General features: G+C 40.9%; 1 protein-coding gene across 1 annotated transcript in view; it reads left to right on the forward strand.

Moving 5' to 3' along the window:
* The first annotated feature begins 740 nt into the window (after window positions 1–740).
* Window positions 741–21,437, forward strand: part of zbbx (zinc finger, B-box domain containing) — a 31,706-nt gene continuing 11,009 nt past the window's right edge. Inside the window, exons 1-9 of the mRNA XM_079466015.1 lie at window positions 741–844; window positions 4,451–4,547; window positions 4,770–4,821; window positions 5,355–5,467; window positions 8,769–8,864; window positions 11,879–12,052; window positions 12,297–12,486; window positions 14,254–14,365; window positions 19,110–19,213. Coding sequence (XP_079322141.1) covers window positions 750–844; window positions 4,451–4,547; window positions 4,770–4,821; window positions 5,355–5,467; window positions 8,769–8,864; window positions 11,879–12,052; window positions 12,297–12,486; window positions 14,254–14,365; window positions 19,110–19,213 — 1,033 coding nt within the window. The 5' untranslated portion in view covers window positions 741–749. The remainder of the gene's footprint in view (window positions 845–4,450; window positions 4,548–4,769; window positions 4,822–5,354; window positions 5,468–8,768; window positions 8,865–11,878; window positions 12,053–12,296; window positions 12,487–14,253; window positions 14,366–19,109; window positions 19,214–21,437) is intronic.

A 21,437-nucleotide genomic window follows, 5' to 3' on the forward strand; every position in this document is an offset into this window, starting at 1 on the left:
CAGTTGCATGTGTCCTGCTGTGTATGGTGTGTGTGTCACTCACAATTCTATTTTCTCAGGACACTTGGGTGGAAATTACAGCCTGCGAAGCTTACAGTCCGATCCGAGAGCACCATGAATTTAAACAACTTTGTGGTTCTTCCCAGCAAGCCGAAGTCAATGAAGTTAAATGTCAGGTTTGCACAGTCGCTCCCCTTCGGTTTATTGTCACGGTCCAGAATTTACTCATTATTATCATGTGAGACGTAGTCTTTGCAAACGTAGGAACTCCAAATGTTCAGAACATTCCTTCTTATGCGATGCCAATAAAACCATTTGCAAAGTAATCTGATTTCTTATAGTAAATTAAAAATGTGTTCTTGTACTTTTGAATGATTGAGATTGGTACACTGCATGGCCAAAACTATGTAAACATCTGTCTTATAATTTATGGTTTTGGCTTGTTCGGCTGAATCCATTACAGAAAATCAAGCGTAGCCTTACAAGTTACAAGTGCATAAAATCAAGCTTAATGAATCCTTTGACAAACATTTTTGTATAAGAATAGGGTGTACATTTTCTGTTCCAGCATGACAATGCTCTTGTGGTACGAAATAACATTCGGGATGAATTGGAACTGGATCCCATTACTCAAAATGTTCAACAAGCTGCTGTGACATGATTTGACTTTGAGGTATCCAGATGCATTTGGCCATGTAGTGTCTCAAAGTACCTGTGCATTTTTCCGCAGGAACCTTCGGGAACTCCGTATGGAAAAGGTGCAGATGGATAAACAAACCAAAGACATGGAGAGCAAACTGGAGGAGCTGAGAGAGCGCATGAGCCGGGAAAAAGAGGAGAGAAAGTGAGTAAGACACGTGGAGATGAGACAGCTTGTAGAATGAATGAATGAATGAGCGAGTCGATGAATAAAGAGGATAGAAAAAAGTGGGCATGTCAACTTTGAATCAATTTGAAAAATCAATAAAACAAAGGTAAAATTTACAAATCTGAACATCATACAGAGTGTGTAGCATGCGGGCTGTGTTGGAGGAGATCTGTGGAGAAGGTTTGGTTTCTGAGCGATCATCTGTGATGGAATCAGCGTAGCCATCGAGCTGAAAGAAATGGAGTCATCTCGGCTCCAGTCTCTCCACTCCGCCATGCTTGTCTTCCCATTTCTCCCCAACAAATTAAGATTAAGTGGGACCCTATGCCAAAATGAGGAAGGCAGGAAATTAGTTTCCTGTCAAAGTAAAAGAATCGGAAAAAAATAACATCAGTAGATATTAATTTGACATCTTTCTTTCCTCTCAGAAAAAAGGCCATTCTCTATAACTTCATTATTAATGCTAAAATGTGACCTGTGTAGGTCAACCTCATGAATTTAGAGTGGCGGACGTTTTTTATGGCTTGTATCAGCTCGTAACTCATAGAACCATGATGCAATGCAATTGGTCACGGTGAATTATGTCGGAAAACCTTAAGGAAAAGTATTAACTTTTTTTAAGAATGTTTCAGGACGAAGTTAGAGTCTTACGTTGATTACAAAAAAGAATATTTGTACTTGTTTCTCAGAAAGCAAAAACTGGATGCAGTAAGACACTTAAATACAAAGCAGGCAATACATATTTAATTAGTGATGCCAGTAATGCACATCCAGTTCATCCAGCTAGAAAAGTATTTCCACTTTACAGAATAATAAATACACAAATAATTCTTTAAAGAGCTTTATTGAAATAACAAGCTTTACAAGCTCCGGAACATCAGACTATGATCGTAAGAACACAATCTACATTAACAATGATTTTTTTATAGATACCAGGTTCAAAATCATGGTGTTAATCGACATCATGCATCAAATGCTCTTGACTCATATGGAACCCGATGGAAAGGCGGAAAGACAGCTGGAGACAGTACGATGAAGCCATAGTTATGAGTTCTTCTCGGGAACTGACACCGTCAATTATACCCCCATATATCAATAACACGCCGCAGCGTGCAATAATCTGATGAATGCAACGGCGATGCAGCAGGCCTCAATGCCTCTGAGATCCAAAGCCGAAGCTTCATCCTTTCTGCCGCGCACAGGCACTGTCATATTAAGAGATGTTAGAGGTCCTATATCTAAATTATCATTGGCTCCATACGGAAGTTTTTTAACAAAACTGTTTTAGATGAGCTTTTACCATAGGTCATTAATCAAAGCAGAAGTTCTGTCGAGGGCGCAGTGCCGGGAATGCTTGATGTTATCTTACTCCACGCCGAACCATCTCTGTTTATCACAGTGCAGGCGAAGCATCGAAGGGCCACAGGTGAATTTATACCAGCAGATGAGAGCTGATAGACTCTGGCCTTCAGTGTGCTCAGTGGGCATCCGTGATGATGCCTTCGGAAAAAGTGGCCCGCTTGCGCAAACTTGGCGTTGTTTTTTTTATTGTTGTTGGCATCTGCTGAAATGACCTGCATATGTTTTGCTCCGTTCTTAAAACTTTTGTATTCTTTGCTAATTTTGCTGCAGACTTCACAAATCCTAGCTTAGTTTGTGTCATTGAGATCTCTTCTGAAACTCCAATGGAGACAGTTGAGAGATTTCTGACTCTTTCTCTGAGATATCTGAGATGCGCTAGATTTAAAGGGACAGTTAACCCAAAAAGGAAATTCGGTCATCATTTACTCATCCCCATGCCATTCCATGTTGGTTATACAATTTCCTTTATTTTCAAATCTCAATGTTGACAGGTATGTTCCAAACCTTTATGACTTCCTTTCTTCTGGAGAACACAAAAGAAGATATTTTGAAGAACGTTGTTAACCAAACATTTTGTCATTTAGCAGACGCTTTTATCCAAACAAACAACATTAGCCCTGTTGTTTTCCATTGTATGGACACAAAAAACATTTCTCAAAATATCTTCTATTTTGTTCCACAGAAGAAAGAGTCACACACAGGTTTTGAAAGACATGAGGGTCATGAAATGATTTTGGGTGAACAATCCCTTTAAGCAATTGTCTATTTGCTCTCCATTTGATATACAGTCTGGGAGAAATAATTAAGATATTACCACGTTCTGTCCTGTCATTTTTCTTTCTCATGCTACCAGACAAAGCTTTGAAGCCCCAAGCTAAAATCACCAGCCTGAACTCGCTGACCTCGTGTAGTTTTTATTACTCCAAAATTGAATCTAACATGAGGTTAAGTGTGCAGTCATGTGACCTCTCACCTGTGCTGTTGTCTTCACACAATAGACAATCTGACAGGTGATAAGCTCTTGTCTTGTTGGTTGACTCCGTGTGTACTTGATGGTAATCCGCCGGTTGTTAGCAGCACCGCTACGTTTCTCTATAGCACTGACAGGCAGTGTTGAGCGCGGTTAATCCTCATCCCAAGCGCCCGTCTCCTTCAGCCTGATAAAGTCCAGAACATGGACAGCTCTTAATGAGAGTGGACAGCGTGCAGAGGGAGCGTCCTGTCTTCCTGCAGGCCCCATTCCAAACGCTCTCTCTAACTTCCTTCGGCTGCATGATCAAATATGGACTGTAGTGAGCTGGTGAGCTGCGTAAATGTGTGTTTTCAATTATTAGTGGTGCTTGCTGAGGCAAACATCACTAGTTAAGTGAATCTATCATACTTAAAGGGATGGTTCACACACAAAAAAATTCAGTCATCATTTACACAAACTCATGCCATTTCAAACCTGTTTGACTTTCTTTCTTCTGCAGAACATAAAATATATTTTGAAGGAGGTTGAGAACCAGACAACATTGACCCCCATTGACTTCCATTATATGAACAAAATCACAGATACATTTCTCCAAATATCTTCTTTTGTGTTTCACGTGAATAAATAATGACATAATTGTATTTGTGAGTGAACTATCCCTCTTAAGCCACAGGAAAAAAATAGTAAAAGACTCGAATGAGCCAGTAAAACATGTATGTTATCAGGGTCGCTATAATTCGGACATAATGGTGTTAAATGTCACATGACCTTCAGTCATGCAGCGAGTACACACGCTGTGTCATTTTAGATGATAGAAATGTCTGGCACCAACATGCAGGAAAGACCATTTTAAGAGCATGGTTACCGTGTCAAATAAAATCATATTCCACAGGCGTATAATATACATTTCTTTTCTTTGAAGATACTTGCGGCTCCATGGCAACATGACAACCCGTCCTAAACAAACAGCCTCCTGCAATCATGATGTGAATTATTTACGCTGTTGATTTGATGTGGCAACCAAAACAACAAATCAGAAAACAGACTTCCGTCTCTGTGCGTGTATGAATAATGCAGGACAAACGCTGTAATGTATTGTTTGTGTTTGTTTTCCACACTATGATATGTGCATAATTGAAAGTTATCAGTCAGTTGTTCTTGTCTCACGTCACTAATAGGACACCTCTTCTTGAGATTTGAGGTTTAATTACAGTCCAGCGTTCCAATGCTTTGAAATTCCCTCACAGGAAAACTGGCAGAGCTCATTGGCGTTCCTCGCAGCCCGACGTTCTCGGCCCTGCGTTTCACGACGCCAAGACTAACAAGGAGAACGCAGCTCACACAGTGAGTCTTTTTCAGCAAACATCATCTTTTCTGCTGTCACAGTAATAAAGACAGTCTGTCTATCTTTCGGAGAGATATCTGGTGTGAGTCAGACTCACCGCACCCTCGTTCATACCAGAGACGGTCTAAAACCTTGGACACGCCATCTAAAATTAAGTGTAAAAATGATTACCTGCCGGATTTGGTGATAATGTGGTGTTTGAAATATGTTGTTTTGGCCAGCTCTCTCCAGGCAAGATGAAGATTAGAGTGCTGAAGGATGAGCCCTTGCCAGGTGGGTGGACTTCTGAGATGCGTTTCGCCCGTCTCTTTTTGAAGACCTTGTTTTGCTTCCAAATGCATTACTTCAGCAACGCACAGCCTATTTGTTCAGTCTGAAAGCTTGTTTCAGGATAGTTCGCTGCAAAGTCAGAATCGTCTGTTAATTTATTTTAGACTCGAGTGAGTGGACTACCTAGACTAGAATTAAGCACCGTTCTGTTTATATGATTATGTTTTTTTAAGGAATTTAAAGAAAAAATCATCTGTATGATTTTCTTTGTTCGGGCCTACTCAAAAGAAGATATATTCCTATAAAAAAAGTTGCTAACTGAACAGTGACGGTATCCATCCCGTTGCATTGGTTTTGTGTCCATCAAAAGAAGTGAATGGGTACCGCCGCTATTCAGTTAACAACTTAATATCTAACTATATGTGCGTTAAAATGGCTTTGGTTAATATACATTTGATCAAAAACTGAGATTATTTGTACCCAAACATGCCTTTTTTTACCTATTGGAGTGTATGTTGATTTCTATATAAACACAGTTGTACAGAAGCAGGTGGTAGCAGAACCAGCTGTCAAGACACAGGACACGAACCGGAAGCTCAGACTGAGGGGTAAAGTCTGTGGACAGTGTGAAGTTCAGCTGGCTGGACTGGTGAGTCCTCATATGTTTCCTCATACAAACCATAGACTGATTTCACTCCACCGCCATGTTGAAATCAATAGCGAGGCAGAGGTGGGAAGAAAACCGGAAGGACAGATAGACTGCAATGGTTTGGACTACCATCGGGTGTCTGTGACGTTAAAACAACATTAGATTGGCTGTGTGGGCGAACGAAACCCGCTTATGTCAGTTTAAACAGTCACTAATATGTGATGGTACGGCTTAAGTGGTCAAGTAAAACAGCTTGTGTGACATATGCATCCTATGGTTATATTTTCACATTTAATATCATTAATCATTTTAATAACTCCAGGTTGGTTGTACAAACAAATGCATTGTATCTGTCCTTACGGTTTTCTTCCCACCTCTCCCTCGCTTTGGATTGCAACATGGTGGCGATGTGAAATCTGTCTCGTATAGTAAATTTACGACTGTTCTGATGTGTATCACGCACAAAATTTCAAACAAATTTTTTGTTTACAAATCATTGTATAGTATCACCCCATCGTATTTGGTCGATTTGATTGTGAAATATGAGCCAAAGCAGTCTTTCAGGTCAGCTGACCAGCTGGCTTTGATGATTCCTAGGACTAAACGGAGAAGTGGAGATCGAGCTTTTTGGATAGCTCCAAAACTTTGGAATTATTTACCCTTTCCTCTCAGATCGGCGCCTACATTGAGTCTTTTTAAGCACAAGCTTAAGGAATACCTACTCGCATCAGCATTTAATGGGGTATAGAAACTGTCTGTATATTGAGACATGTATAATAAACTGAGCCATTTATTTCGCAGTTATTTTATCTTATTTTTTGGTTTTAGTGATGTGTTTTTATGATTGTGATGTGTTTTATATATTGTACAGCACTTTGCTGGTCAGTTGTGTAAAAGTGCTTTATAAATAAAATAAATGAAACGAAATATCCACACCCAGTCTGCCCAACCGCACACGATTCCAAAGAGTCAGAGAGTGCAGGTTTTTATCAGGTACATTTGCAAATTCCCAGACTTCTGCTTTGAGCACTTCAGAAAGAGAACCGATAACCGGATTTACCAGAGTTTGTTAGATTCATGACATCATGCTAAGATATCGATTTTTAGACTTTAGTTAAAGAGATTTAATAGCAAGACAACTAGATATTCACAAGCAGAATTGGATATTCACTTGGTTTTTGAGTGTTTGGGAAATAATCTTTATTTAAGATTTCGAAAAACACGTTCTCTCGACACTCTCGAGTAGATGGTTACAAACGGATCCATATCAAAACACGCAGCGTACTCAATTGCACTTTAAAGTGGCCGTCACTCAGACAGTTTCTGCATATCTCATGTTAATCTTGAGTACTTACAGAATAGTATCACACAATTGAAATATCCGTAGAGTCTTTAGTTTGATTTATAAAAGATAGATTTAGCTGTACGATTATTTCCGAAAACATATGAGGCATGCGGGGGGGACGGGGCCGGGACTAAAGCACATGTGCACCCATTGCCAACAAAACACAGACTAAGAAAAGTTGTTATGAAACAGATTTTCATGTGTCCAAAAAACTTTCTGAAACCTATACAAACGCTGGGGGAGTGTATCGAGTTACCAATTTTTAATATAACAACACTTTATGGAAATCATGACGATTTCTACATGCATGCCATGTATTTAACACATGACGAAAGGCATGACTAATGTTGAATCAATACCTTAGGTTTCACCTTGTTATACCAGTGTAATGACATGGTGACTGTTTACATTTTATATTGAGCTGACAGTTCCCGAGGAGTTACCATGAAAGTACACTGGTATAACAAGGTGAAACCTTAGTATTGATTCAACATTAGTCGTGTCTTTCGTCATGTATTAAATCATCATGATTTCCATAAAGTGTCGTTGTATTCCAAATGGTAACTGCAACATTGAAGACTAAGGAAGTTTTTTTTAGCAAATTTAAGGAAATGCGCCCCAACCTTTATCGGGTGATTCATGACGAGCAGCGGTAGACTAAACCGTTCCTAAATACATCGTGATTCTATAGGTCATGTAGCACAGAAGTCCTTTTCACAAAACAGTTTATGTCGAATGCCACAGCGGTGTGCCGGGGTCATTTATTTCAATGGTGGTGGGCTGAAACCTGACCGTTTTTATGTGGCCATTAAAGGTGCCAGTAATGGACACAGCTGTAGATTCACAGAGCAGCACTGTATTTCCCTTTTCTTTATGCACCGCGTGTGGGTGTTTGTGCCGCCGCATTAAAGGGAACCCTGTCACCCGTGGGAGATTTGGGGCTTTCGTGCGGTCCTCGGGTGTGTGCGAGGAGGGATAACTCTTGGGCACTCGAGTGCTTTGAGATCTAACGTCTCCAGGGAAACTATACCTGTGGAGTTTGCACGGTGGCATTTAGCTGTCAAGTACAGAGTGTGTGTTTCAGTGGATTTATGGATGTGTAGAACCGAGAGTTCCTAAGGGTTCCCTCTGTACCGCACAAAACCCTAAAGGCACATTGGAGCAGCACCGCGGGAACTAATCTGAGACTGAAAGCTTTGGCGGTCTGTGTTTAGAATGGAATACGAGTACTGATTACTGCCTACCGTGCACTATACAGTGAATACTAGCTAATGTTTTTAAATAGTATGCCAAAAATGCATCATACAGACGTTTGGAAAGGCATGCATGTTGTCTACTTTGTTCTTTGTTTTACTCAATGTCCTTTAGGTTTAATTCAAATGTATGCATGTTAATATGTTACTTATACGTTTGTAATTTGCAGTCTTTTTTAATAGAAATACAGTCCTAAAATATTCATGTTTTTGAGTATTTCCCACACAAATGTGAGGTTTTATTACTAGTTTTAACACTAGGTGAAAACTGCCCTTGTTAAGCAATTTCATAGTTTTTTATTTCAATAAGGTCAATAAACATGTTGTTGTAGGATGTTAAAAATTCCATAGAATAATGTCATTCTGCTCATCCAGGTATTACATACAGTACATACTGTGATGTTAAAGTAGTATGCGTTTGTTAGTATGCTGTTCCAAACGTCTTTCAAAGCTTAAAATATCATCGCATACAAAGATGTTCAGATGTCCATCAAACGGCTCTCCTATCGTCCTTCACACAAAATAATAAGCTCCCTTAAGATTCAGACAACCCAATCTTTCATTTTATCATGCAGCGTGTTGTGCATGTTAAAAAGAGAAAAGTTCAATATTTTTAAATACTGTATGTGATGCTGATATTAAAGTTATTGTAACAGTACCTTGCCTGAAGTGTTCTGCGTTTAATTGTTCATGTCTGTTTCAGATGTGTTCTGAATGCGGAGAGGATTACTGCGTGGGCTGCTTCGTCAGATTCCACCAGAAGGGGGCACTGCAGCGCCATCGAATGATACCTATACAGGTGAGGAGGTGTTTTGTAAACCTCCGTCTATCCCACACAAACATACATAACCGCGCATACACAACTGCCTGCGGCTGCAACAGAGAGCAAATGCCGCCACACAGCAGATCCCGTTTCTCAATACGCCGAATGGCCGGTCACCATTAGCGGACAATCTGCTCACTGTAACCCAACTCTGATTACACGCACCTGTTCTCAGGTTAGAGAGCACACACACACACGTGGGAGACAACAGATGTGTGTTCACACCCACAATCGCACCTATCATCTGGAGTTTGTTTTAGAAACTCGAGTGGCACCGTGGTGAGGTGTTTGATTGAAGCTTTTATCAGATGGTCAATAACATCCATCATCGCACCGGATCTGACCATCAGAGCCGTTCATGTTTTATAACAGCAGTTTCTGAGAAGAAGGCTGTACGGACGCTTTCCCAGCTCAAACGGCAGCTTTATACGTTAGCTTTAGATGCAAATATGAAATGACTGCAGTGCTTTTGTCTTGATGAAAATATTTGTTAGGTTGTCGTTAAAATCAACTCTATTTTCTAGTTTTCTGAGAAAATAAATCCTGCCAAAACCTGTGAGTTCAGTACTGGGGTGTCAGTCAGGTGTGGGTGGTTGTCAGGGTGTTATGCAGTTAGTTGGATGCTCTTGGTGGTTGCTAGGTGATTGCTTAATGCCCCCCGTGTCCATCCCATTCTGGTCTAAAGCTTTAGTCCGCAGAACGTCTCTCCTCCACAAACCACATGTCATGAGGTACATGAACAGTAATAACCTAGAAAATACCTCTTGATAAGCATAATGCTAAAATATTCTTATTTCTTTTTTATGCAGATGTGCATAAATTAAATGAGCTTTATGTGATTTTAATATGCATTTGCATAATTAGTACAAATTAAAGGGTAATGTTATTTTGTGATTTCTGAGTAACAACTGGCATGAACCTGTGCTTGGAATGTATATACAGTAGTCTTTTAAGATAAGAGAAAGTAATTTAAAACATCCATAAAAAGTCCAATAAACCTCAGTGCATTGCTCTCTGGTGTTAAACTGTTCATATGCGTGGTAAGAGCTGTTATCAGTCTGTGTTACTGTGTGATTGTCGTAAAAAATCACCTCATTATAACTTCCATAAGCTCACCCTTAGGTCACCCAAAGATAAAGGTTCTCTCACATCGTTTATTCACCCTCATGTTGTTCAAAACCTGTATTTGACTCTTCTGCGGTACACAAAAGAAGATATTTTGAAAAATGTCTCAGGGGTTTTGTGTTCATACAATTGAAGTCAACAGGGTCCAATGTCATTCGGTTATCAAAATACCTTCTTTTGTGTTCTGCAGAAGAGACACAAACTCACAAAAGTATAGAAGGAGTTTTTCTGTAAATTTTAGCTTTAAAGAGCATATGCACGAGCACGTTTGTACGTCTGCATCCTCGTGTTACTGTAGACCGCTCTCTTGTTACTGCGAGGTCAAGGTTTGCTGGCAGGGTGTGACGTGAAGATGACCTCGCACGTGACCTACGTGAACTCCCTGCATCTGTTTCATGTTTACATCCTGCCGCGCAGAAGACGTTAATGTAGTAACACAAACACAAGCAAACAAGCCCAGATGGAAGAGAAAAAGAAAGCACTCGAAGGCTCTTATCCAAAATATTACGATCTGCCGTCTGCTTCTGCCTGCATGTCCAGCTGCATAAGAACTGATGCAACCTCTTCCCGGCCTCAGTGTCTTTCACACTGACTGTGAACCCGGCTGCCTTTCCGAACAGCCTTGAAGTTTCAAATGATGTCTTAAATGCGCTTCACAGCTCATGTTTAGGAAGAAAGAGCAAAAGAGAGAAAATCTAGACGGAGCGAGCAAAAACAATCTTTAAGGGAATACACAGGGTTGGCAGGATACGATAATCGCATTTAAAACTTACTCCGCTCAGATAATTTGCCTCCATGGGGTGATTGAAAGCGAACAAATATAAATATTATTGTCCTCCGGGTTTCGTTCTTTGCAGTCTGGATTTGTCTGATGACTTTCGTCTCTGTTAGATTCCCACACACTTCCTTACTCTTTCACAGTTTTCTATTGTTTTCTTGTTGTCGTAAAACGTTAACCGGCGATAAGCGTCAGTAAATGAATTAATTGCGGTAATGTGGAGTATGGCTTGAGCATGTGATGAAAGTGTATTCAAAAGATTGTCTTATCTGCCGGGGAACGAGAGCGCGTCTCATGTCATTCGGCAGACATCCCCACTGTTATGGCCAATAACAATGTTATCTTAAGCACAGGATGACATAGAGAGGAATTAGTTGAATGCCTTCCGGTTATGAGGTGAATTATGCGATTTAATCGCGCTTTTCTCCGGAGCTGTTATCCATATTCACTTTTTAATGTCGAGCTTTGACAATGTTTGCAGTATTGAGAGAAAAGAGCAATTGCCGGGGTTTGAATGTGATAAAATTGCATTCAAAGTTTGAGTGTTTATTTTGTGTTTGATATTTCTATTAAAAGTCCTCTGGAGAAATAACTATAGACACAAAATATAGACTAGTTGCGTGTAAAGCTCTAAATCCTCTGTTATATGATTATTATTTAGATTGACATTATATTATAAATGATTGTATTATAAATGATAATTAATTAAATTATAAAATAATATTTCAGTGCCTTGAATATGTCTCAATAAAGAAACATTTTTGAGATTTTATTTGAACATTTTCAGAAAGTTTGCTAAATGTAAAAGTTCAAAAAAGGTCACGGTAGGGTCAATAATGAATGCATTTTCTATGTCTGCTCAGTTTGGTTAGGCTTCTATAAACAGAAGATTCAAACATATTGTCTCTGGGTATTAACAGCATGACACAGAAACTCTTAATCGAGCTGAACTGGTTTTGAACCCGGAACTATTATGAATATTTTAGCTCTACGGTGTGACATTTAATCACGAACAGGATACATTTGTGCACTTAGAAACATAAAAAGGTCAGATTGAACTCTACCATACTTCCCATGCTGCGAGCAGGCAGAGCTCCAGACCCCTGTCACCACTCGAGATGTGTTGGGCCGCGTCCAGGAGCAGGTACCACACCAGCAGAGCCAAGCCACCCACAACACCGTCCCTAAATCTGCTCAAGAAAGAGAGACGCCAGAGCAAATCAAGATAAAACAGCCTGATGAACAAACACACCACACACAAGTAAGTAACTGGACCCTCATCAGGTGCTCTACTAAATCATCTTCAACATTCAGAGTAATAACGTAATTATGACCAATTTCAGTTTGCTGGAGATGGAAGGTTTGGATGTTTAAGTGGGGTAGCACTGTAAATATATGAGACGTATTCCTAGAAACGTTCTGCTCTGTGTGCCTGCATGGCCGTTTTCATCTGTCTGTCTCTCTCACTCGCTCATCCCCACGTGTGTTCTGTATCACCGCCTCAGGTGTTGTTTGTGAATGACGGAGTTGACATTGACGATGAGGAGGGCGGCGAGGTAGAAGACAGCTCTCTGTTGAGAGGATACTTTGACGAAGAAGAGTCAGCAAGGTCCTTCCATGAAGCTCTGAAGGAATGGAGAGAGAAAGGGCGGACAGGAGACGCTTTCAGAGCCGGACCAACAGCAGCACGGCCAGGTAACACACACCTCCGCTGAGTGAGTTTGTGTGTGTATGTGTTACAGCCCAAGTACAGTAATTTAAAGGCATGCTATCAGGTGCATGTGAGCTGTGACGTGTATTTTTTGGCAAGCTGTCAGAACACACGCACATTCTTTTCCAAAAGGCACGCTCGTGTGAGGCATTGAGTAATGTAACACACTGAGAGCGCTCTCGCTGATTGGTTGCCAGGTAACTACACGCGTGCATCACAAACATGTAATCATCCACGGCTCATGCGTGCGCCCAGCTGTGCACGTTTTCCTTCGTGATTGGAGAGCGTAGGACATGAGTTTGATTCTGAGAAACTTGAATGATGTGCCTGGTTCATGAGTTAAGTCAAGGTCCTAAGAAAAGGACTTTAATAAAGAACAAACGGCTGGAATTGAAGGATTTGAAGGTAAATAAGAGCAGATGTCATGTTTTCTCACGCTTGGCTCTGCATGGAGTGAATCTCAAGGAACGGTAAAGAACACACCTGTCATATTTCCACCACTGGAATTGTGGAAGAAATAAGACATTTTGTTTTGCATAATGAAAACGAAGCCAGGTTCATAAGGGCTATTACAAAAGCTGTACATTTGGCTAAAGTCCATCCCTCCAAATAATAATTACTGCGTTATGACCCTCAAGATGACCATTCATACCCAGAGGAAAATGTTATTGCTAACAGGTTGCTCTTTCGTAGCTCAAGAGCTTTAATGGGGTTCTCAGTAATGTTTCATTTGAGTAAAAACGCAGCTGTTTCTGTGCTAAAATCCACGAAGAGTATGGAGGTGTATAATGAATGTAGAATGTAAAAATCTGGATTTGGGTAAATTTGATGAGAAATGTTTGAAATCATATTGAGATCTTCAATAATATTGACTTTTGAATGCCGACTTGATGAATCTGAGCTCAGTTTGAGACGATCTCTTGTTGACAGAGATATTTGTGAGGCTTCTGGTTCTTTTTCTCGGGAAAAATATCTGAGACATTAAAGACTTTTTCCATTTGCTCTCCATTTAATGACATCTCATTGAAATAACCTCAGCGTCTGTGATTTTTCATACTCCTAGACGCGTCTACACCGGACGCGACCGGCACGACGTGACATGACAAGAGACATCAGAAATGCATAGAACCCATTATAATCGCGTCCAGTGTAGACACAGTGTAGAATAACAAGAGTTCTTATGAAATGATAGGTCATAAAAACCTAATGGCCAATATAGACCATTTTCTTAAGTAGTTAAGTATGTACTTGTAATTTCCATTATTTAAGGAAATAGACATACATTACCGCAAAGTTCTTGAATGTATTGGTTGATATTTCTTCTGTCTGTAAATCTCTATCTCTTTTGTTTGTGCGTGGCCTTCAGGCGATCCATGCGACTGCAGAGCTGTATGGCTTGTGATAATCACTGCTGTGTTATGGGGGTTTCAAAAGCACTGAAGTCTCTTTATACTTCTTCAATACAGAGAGAGTGAACACTCAAAACAGACAAGACAGAATTATGTCAACAGGAAATTCTGCTCTAGACGGCTTATTACTTTTGTTGTCTAATATAAATTCTTTAGTGGTTTGCTTGAAGTGTGAAATCCTGTATATGTGCATTAACCAAAGTGAGTGGCTCCTGCATTATATACGCACCTAAAAAAACCTTCAGATTTTAAATTGACCAAATTATACAATGTGTCATTCTGCACTGAATCTCTTCACAAACAACACTGACTGATCTGTCTTTCTCTCTCACGCTCCCTTAGTATCTGCAATGGAAACACAGACAGAGAAGAAACATCAGCAGTTTATCCATCTGGAGTTCAAGGAGGACACTCTGAGCTACATGGAGAAACTCCTTCTCAAACAATCCCGCAGGTTAACCCTTTACACGACCAAACAGAAGTCGCATCGAAAGAGCATTACAAGGCTCATTTACCTCCTCAGGTCCTAATTAAAGTCCATTTACGGTCAATTGATGACTTATGCTTGCTAATTACAAAAGCCTCACCTTACAGGGGCATCACCGAAGATTAGCCGGAATTTATTTTGCTAATCTGCTCCCGAGCAGTTTCAGGCTTTGAGAAATGCTACTTGAAAAAACTCGTCTCGGTTCCAAAGTCATGAGCTGCCTTCATAGGCATCATAGACGTGAAGTATAAGTCTTCCAAGAGACCTTCTTTCGGCCAAAATCGAAGGCAGAGCATTGATCCTTCACTGGATAGTCAATCCCATAATGCATCGCAGTGAGCCTAATAGAAAAATCCATCGACGATGGAAAAAGTGAGAATGGAATAGTTCAATGTGATTAAAAATAGACTTTTTTCCTGATGCTTGAGTGTTAAATATGGCACCTATGAGGTTTCATTTCAGATACCTGCAAACTAGTCGCTTTTTGGCGAAATACAACATTTTGAATAAAAAATAGGTCATTTATGTGAAAATCCACATCGTTTTTTGTTTCTTAGGCGTCTACTCTCGGGTTTCTGAAACATCTTTGGTCCAGCACCTGGATTCATTTGGCAAACCAGAATCAAGATAACAGCTAACAGCATCGTCTTTTTTGGTCCTTGGGCCAACCAGAATCATGCGCCCTTGAACCTTGCTGAAAGGGATGATTGGGCATTGATATTTATCATTCAGCTCACCCGTGTGATGGAAACGGCTATGTTATGAGAGACAGTTGCCAGTCTCCCTTTCGAATTTCTTCTTCTAGAGCTCTCTGCCCTTCTAAGTGAGTAAGGCACTTGGGTGCGATTGATATTCGTCCGAAGTTTCAGTTATAGAAGCTGTAGTTTTTCAGATGATATTCAATCATTATTTTAGAGACCGATCAATTCGCTTCATAATACATTAATATGTCATCAGGAGCCGTGCAGATAACTCTTGTCTTGCTTGTATCTGCCTTTTATCCTTTCTTTTTTATGAAAGCTCTTCATAACTCTCATCAATCAGGTCCTGCACTTTATCTCTCTTAATATCTCTCTTAACATCAGTCCCGCACTTTATTTTCTCAATCCTGCATGTTTTAAAACCAACACCACCTTTTCTTCCAATGGACAAGCGTCCAGTTTGTGTAATGAAAGACTTAGGAGGGTGCACCTCTCAAAAAAAGTAGACAAACGAAGACCTTTTTAGATGTTTAATTACAACTTGGAGTATTGGGATCGCGAGGGCAATGTATTTATTTATTATGAAAATCTCAAATTCGACCAAAATTTTTCTGTAGATCAAAATTATTGTCATGTGATTAGCTGCTGCTCCATAAGTGTCATGTGGTGCATTTAAAGAACTTGTGCAGGCCAAAAGCCTGAAGAAAATGTCAATACAACAATACCCCAAACGTCGTATGGCTGTCACATTTTTCATTTCTTCCGAGGTCTGATTTCAGGCCTGATCTGCTCACGCCGGCCATGATCTTGCTTTTAAATTGACTCGAAAGAGATTGAAACAGAACGCATGTACAGTATATGGAAAAAGCTTTAAACGTTTAAAAGAAATGGTGCATTGTATGGTAAAAATAGTGAGACAAGTTTAGTCAAAGACGTGCGTAGATGAATATAGAATAATACGAAAAAATGAATGTTCTGTGTGAATGGCCCCAGGAAGATGCTTATGCAACAAGGCATATGACTACACAGTTGTCTCCAAAAGTTAGCAATTCTCACCAAAGGTTTACAAACATCTTCAGGTACATGGAACTGTGCATTAGTCTTTATAAGTATTATGGTTCCCATGGCAGCGATGTTGTTTTACGTCAGCCATTTTAAAAAGAGTCTAATTGTGAATCCGTCAAATTGTCTTTCTTTGTGTCGTGTGTGAAAAATCACAGAACAGAAAGCTCGATTTTAGACGCGCGCGCACACGTGTGTGTTATGGATTTGTGTGAGGGAGGACAGACGTGCGGCCCTGGGCTTCAGCTTGCATTCTAAAGGAATGGAGTGTGTGATAGGGGTGTCTAATCCTCTCAAACACAAACACACAATGTGGAAAGCAGGTTTTCCTGCTGAGGGTTGGTTTCGGTGAGGGAGAGAAGAGAACAGCATAATTAAGGAGAGAAAGAGAGGGTTTGTTTTTGGGTTTTAGAGCTTTTCTGTCAATGCGTCTGTATGGTACATTAGCAGTGAGAAAAGGAAAAGGGTTTAGAGGACTAAACCTGTGGGTCAGGGGAATCTGGCTGAGCGGGGATTTCCTTTCAAACAGCAAGTCTGGGTCGTCCCCTCTATTCTGATTCTTTTGTTTTCCGTCGGCTTGAAACGATGAAGCTTTCTCTCTGTGTATTGACATTGTTTCAAAGGTCACCATGAAACAGCTCTCACGACACACATACAACTCTGATAATGTGATGGACGCAATAAAAATAAATTGAATTTAGGATGTATGGATGGAATAAGTGACAAGTACACGACTGTGGTAATATTCTTCGCTATTTACTAATGCAACTCATGTACAGTTTAAGCTACATCATGAGGCAATATTGAAATGAAAGAATATTTGACTTATTTTGTTTACGCATGAAGTGTGTTTCATACTTCATAAATTGGTGTCTCTGTAAAGTATTTCTGCAGGGTTTTTCTTAAAGCACAACCTTAAAGCAGTTTATTTACAGTGCTTCCTTAGTCCATTTTTTACAATATAGTGTCATGATCCTGCCTCTCCTTGTCTTGGTTTTCGAGTCTTGTGGCAGGATCATGTCAGTCCCATGTGGTTTGTGTGGTGAGTTCCTGTGTTATGTTAGTTTAGTCATGTGTAGTTTATGTCAAAGAGTTAATTTAAGTTTTGTTTCAGTGTAGTTAGTCTTAGTCCTGTCATGTTATGTATCCATGTTTTGTTCTGTTACCCCCTCGTGGGTCTTTGTTTTATTATTTATTAAATTATTTGTTAACCCCTTACCCGCTGTCTGCACCTGGGTCCTCTCTCCGTGTCTCACCACTCGAGAATCATGACAGAATGAACAGACCACAGAGAACCCAGCAGGCAGCCAGGGACCGTGAGCAGTCCTCTGCCAGCCAGGACCACCAGCATTGGTGGCAGTCGACTGCTGACTTAATTCAGCGGGGCGATGGTCCTTTCCAGCCTCAGGGAGATAGATCCCTTAGTGAGTATGCTCAAGCGTCTGTGGCAAGACGGGGTTTTCTGCCAGAGACGCTCATGAATGCCTACTTCCTGGCGGGCCTCGTTAAGCCTCCACCGTTGGAGGAACGGGAGAGGCTGATCCGGGGGTCCTTTCAGCAACTGGTCAGCAGTCTTGCCTCCAGCTGCCCCTCGGCTGCACGCTCTCTCCTGCCTTCGATCCCAGAGAGTCGTTCCCTGAGGATTGGGGTTTTGGGCGTCACCACACACTCTGCTCCACCACCAGCTAGCCTCCGTGGTAGGCGTGGACGGCGGGAGTCGTGGGACTCCCCGTCCGACTCATCCAGCACAGAGATAGTGGGGTCCCCCACCGCTACTCTGCAGCCGGCCACACGTCCTGTGAGCCGGTCGAAGAGGAAGAAGCAGAGGAGAGTGGCACCATCCTGTCCTGCCCAGCAGCCGGTATCCAGCCCTGCCCAGGCGTCAAGTCCGGTGGTCCCGTCAAGTCCGGTGGTCCCGTCAAGTCCGGTGGTCCCGTCAAGTCTGGTGGTCCCGTCAAGTCCGGTGGTCCCGTCAAGTCCGGTGGTCCCGTCAAGTCCGGTGGTCCCGTCTGCACCCAGTCCATCTCAGCCGGCCCTCCAACCTACAACCCAGTCAGCCTTGCCCCAGCCGTTCCCAACTACGGCCGTCCTGTCATGCCCTACCCCTTCTAGTTCCTCCCACTCCAAGAGAGGTATCCCTTCCATGCCCAGACCTTCCTACCCCACCCCTCCGCCCAGCTCTAGGAAGCAGGGTCCTGTCCCTCCTAAGTCCCCACCCAGTTATTTTCCTAAGTTTGTCCCACCCATTCCACCTCCCCCCTTCCCATTGATGTTTATTTTATTGTCCAACCCCAATCCCTTTTTAGTCATGTTAGCCCTGCCCTTAGTGTGTTCTGTTCTGTCTTTATGGTGTCTGTCAGTCTTGTCATGTTTAGTGTGATCTTGAAGAACTCCTGGAGGAGTTCTTTAAGGCGGGCGCTCTGTCATGATCCTGCCTCTCCTTGTCTTGGTTTTCGAGTCTTGTGGCAGGATCATGTCAGTCCCATGTGGTTTGTGTGGTGAGTTCCTGTGTTATGTTAGTTTAGTCATGTGTAGTTTATGTCAAAGAGTTAATTTAAGTTTTGTTTCAGTGTAGTTAGTCTTAGTCCTGTCATGTTATGTATCCATGTTTTGTTCTGTTACCCCCTCGTGGGTCTTTGTTTTATTATTTATTAAATTATTTGTTAACCCCTTACCCGCTGTCTGCACCTGGGTCCTCTCTCCGTGTCTCACCACTCGAGAATCATGACATATAGGGTGGGACGGAGTAAAACAAGTTCCCAAATGGTTAACTTTCTTATTTTCCGTCTTGAATTGCCGAATTAATTATTTCTTTAGAATAACATGCACTATAATAAGACATTTATTTTGAAAGTAAATAAGGATTACTTTTGATTCTTCATGCTGAGTTTAGGTATAGAAAAAACGAATATGAATAATCATTTATTATATTTTTTTCTTTCTTTCAGAGGCCAAATTGAACAATATCAGTCACAGTTTGATACCCGCCGGCGGCCGGACCCGACCACACCTCCACCCGCAGAGACAGATGAAGTGAGTCAAAAACTGACAGGTGTGTCCCTTCTCATCGCACACACACACCAGTTCTTATCAGTCCTTAAACTGTAAATGGATGATAGACATTTACACCTCACACGGTTTAAAGTCAATGTAAAAACAATATTTACCATCATTTATTTTATTGCTGGTCTTATTGTGCACACTCTATTAGTGCATGTTATTATAAAAAACTTGACCTTCCTTTTCGTTTGGTTTGGTTCCAAAATGAGATAATTCCATATTTTTTTATCAGAAATCATGTTATTTTATTAATATCAATCAAACTGCAGTTGGTTTGTGTTGATTTAAGCCATAATAAAAAAAAAGCTTACTTACGCAATAAAACACAATCAAAACATGATCACATAATGAGTTATGTCATTTTGGAACCAAAGTCTGCAATTCTTAATCTGTGAAATATAATTCAAGTCTTGGTCATATCGGACTCATTCACTGGATCATCTTAAAAGAATATAAAAACATTAAAAGTTCGGAAGCCCACATGGGTTGATTGAAATAATCTAACAGTGCTTTTAAAAAGCAATACAAAAATAACTATGATCAACCGTCTCACAATGATTACAAAATCATTCATAAATCTCTCTCTCTCTCAAACTTTAAACGGGTAGTGTACCAGCGAGCAGGTACCATTCACAAAGGCACACACACTTGCAGACTCTCAAAAGTTTGAGAAATGAACTCTTGTGAGTGAATGCCGTGAGAGGCGCTCTTCTCTCAGAGCTCTGATCCATCACCGCGTTCCTGAAGGGTAATCACAGAGCTCTTATTACACCGGGAGGTTGATGCTCTGACAGAACATTCTCAAAGCTGATTGAGAGAAGCTTCTAGGAGCCGGCGGGCACGGCGGTTGATCACGGCTGTCAGGGAACTGACCACCTTCAGCCTCTCCAGAACAGACCCATGATGAGGGGCGTCTCTCTTCATCTGTACCAGCCCATGTCACTCTTTTCTGAAGCCCACCTTCATGATCCTCACGTCCAGACCGCTTTCAGTCGGCCACATGTGAGGGTGTGTTTCTGATGCCTCGTCTGATTTGTTCTGCAGGATTTTGATTACCCACAACCATTCTGTCAACGGCTCCTAAATACAACATGAAATGGGTCTTTCTGTGTCAAGTCAACCAGAGGTTGATAATCTTTGACGTGGCAAAAGAAGTGCTTAAATGATGCCTAGACCAAATATTTAAAGTCATGGTTGAATGTTTGTAGAGCGATCCTCTTTTATGTAGAAGTGGGTCAAAATCACAGTTTGCACCTTAGACTTCAAAGTAAATTACGAGGCATTAAAATGACTTGAAAAAATGCCAGCTCCAAAATTACCTTATGTCCGACTGAACTTAATGTTAATTTCTTTCAGAAATACATCACATGAAAAATTGCATGTGGGTCATGCTGTGTCAAATCAACCAAATTTTCGTTGTGTGGTACAAGGAGGACCATTCTACAGTTTGCACATGTAGCCACAATGAGATCCCCATATCTCCAGATTATTCCATACAGGGCTTTATTATATAGATGTCACGAGACAAGTTAATAGAGAACCGGAATCTAAAATAATATTAAGATATCTTTAAAACTTTTTTACAGGCATACAAACTTGGACACAGTTACACGAAAAGTGCCCTTTCCTCTATTTCAAAGTGTCACCATTTTTATGTAATGCAACAAAGACTGATAAAATCAACCAATTCTTCTAACAGTCCCACAAATCTCTGTGAAAAAATCAAATGATGGAGGGGGAAGTTTATTTTATCCAGTGAAATTAATTTGGATTGATGTGACTCCTAGCTGTGCAACTATGGATTATGTTATCGATTCATATAATATCATATAATGCACAAGATTGCATCTAAAACATTAATTGAATTAGCAAATAATGATTTGCCGATGATCGATTCAACAAAAAAACAAGTGGTGACATTGGATAGGTCAAGATGTGGTCTCGGTTGAATGTGACCATTTTGGCTCTGTGTCAAAAAGCTTTCTGGTTGTTAGCTGTGTTTCAGGAGTGCGGCAGTCGTCCACAATCCACAAACTCACATTCAGTTTTTTACACTCCGATCGATGGGTGAAATGGAGTCCAGCACCTCATTTCTTTCCCTGTTGAATATCACGCTTCACTCTGAAACGTCACATTAGGGAAATAAAATGGGTTGCGAAAGCCATTTCACGTCGGCTAACGAATCTTCATGAGTTTTTAGTCGGAGATCTGTCACT

The sequence above is a fragment of the Barbatula barbatula genome (assembly GCF_947034865.1).
Source record: "Barbatula barbatula genome assembly, chromosome: 10".
Classification (NCBI taxonomy): Eukaryota; Metazoa; Chordata; class Actinopteri; order Cypriniformes; family Nemacheilidae; genus Barbatula; species Barbatula barbatula.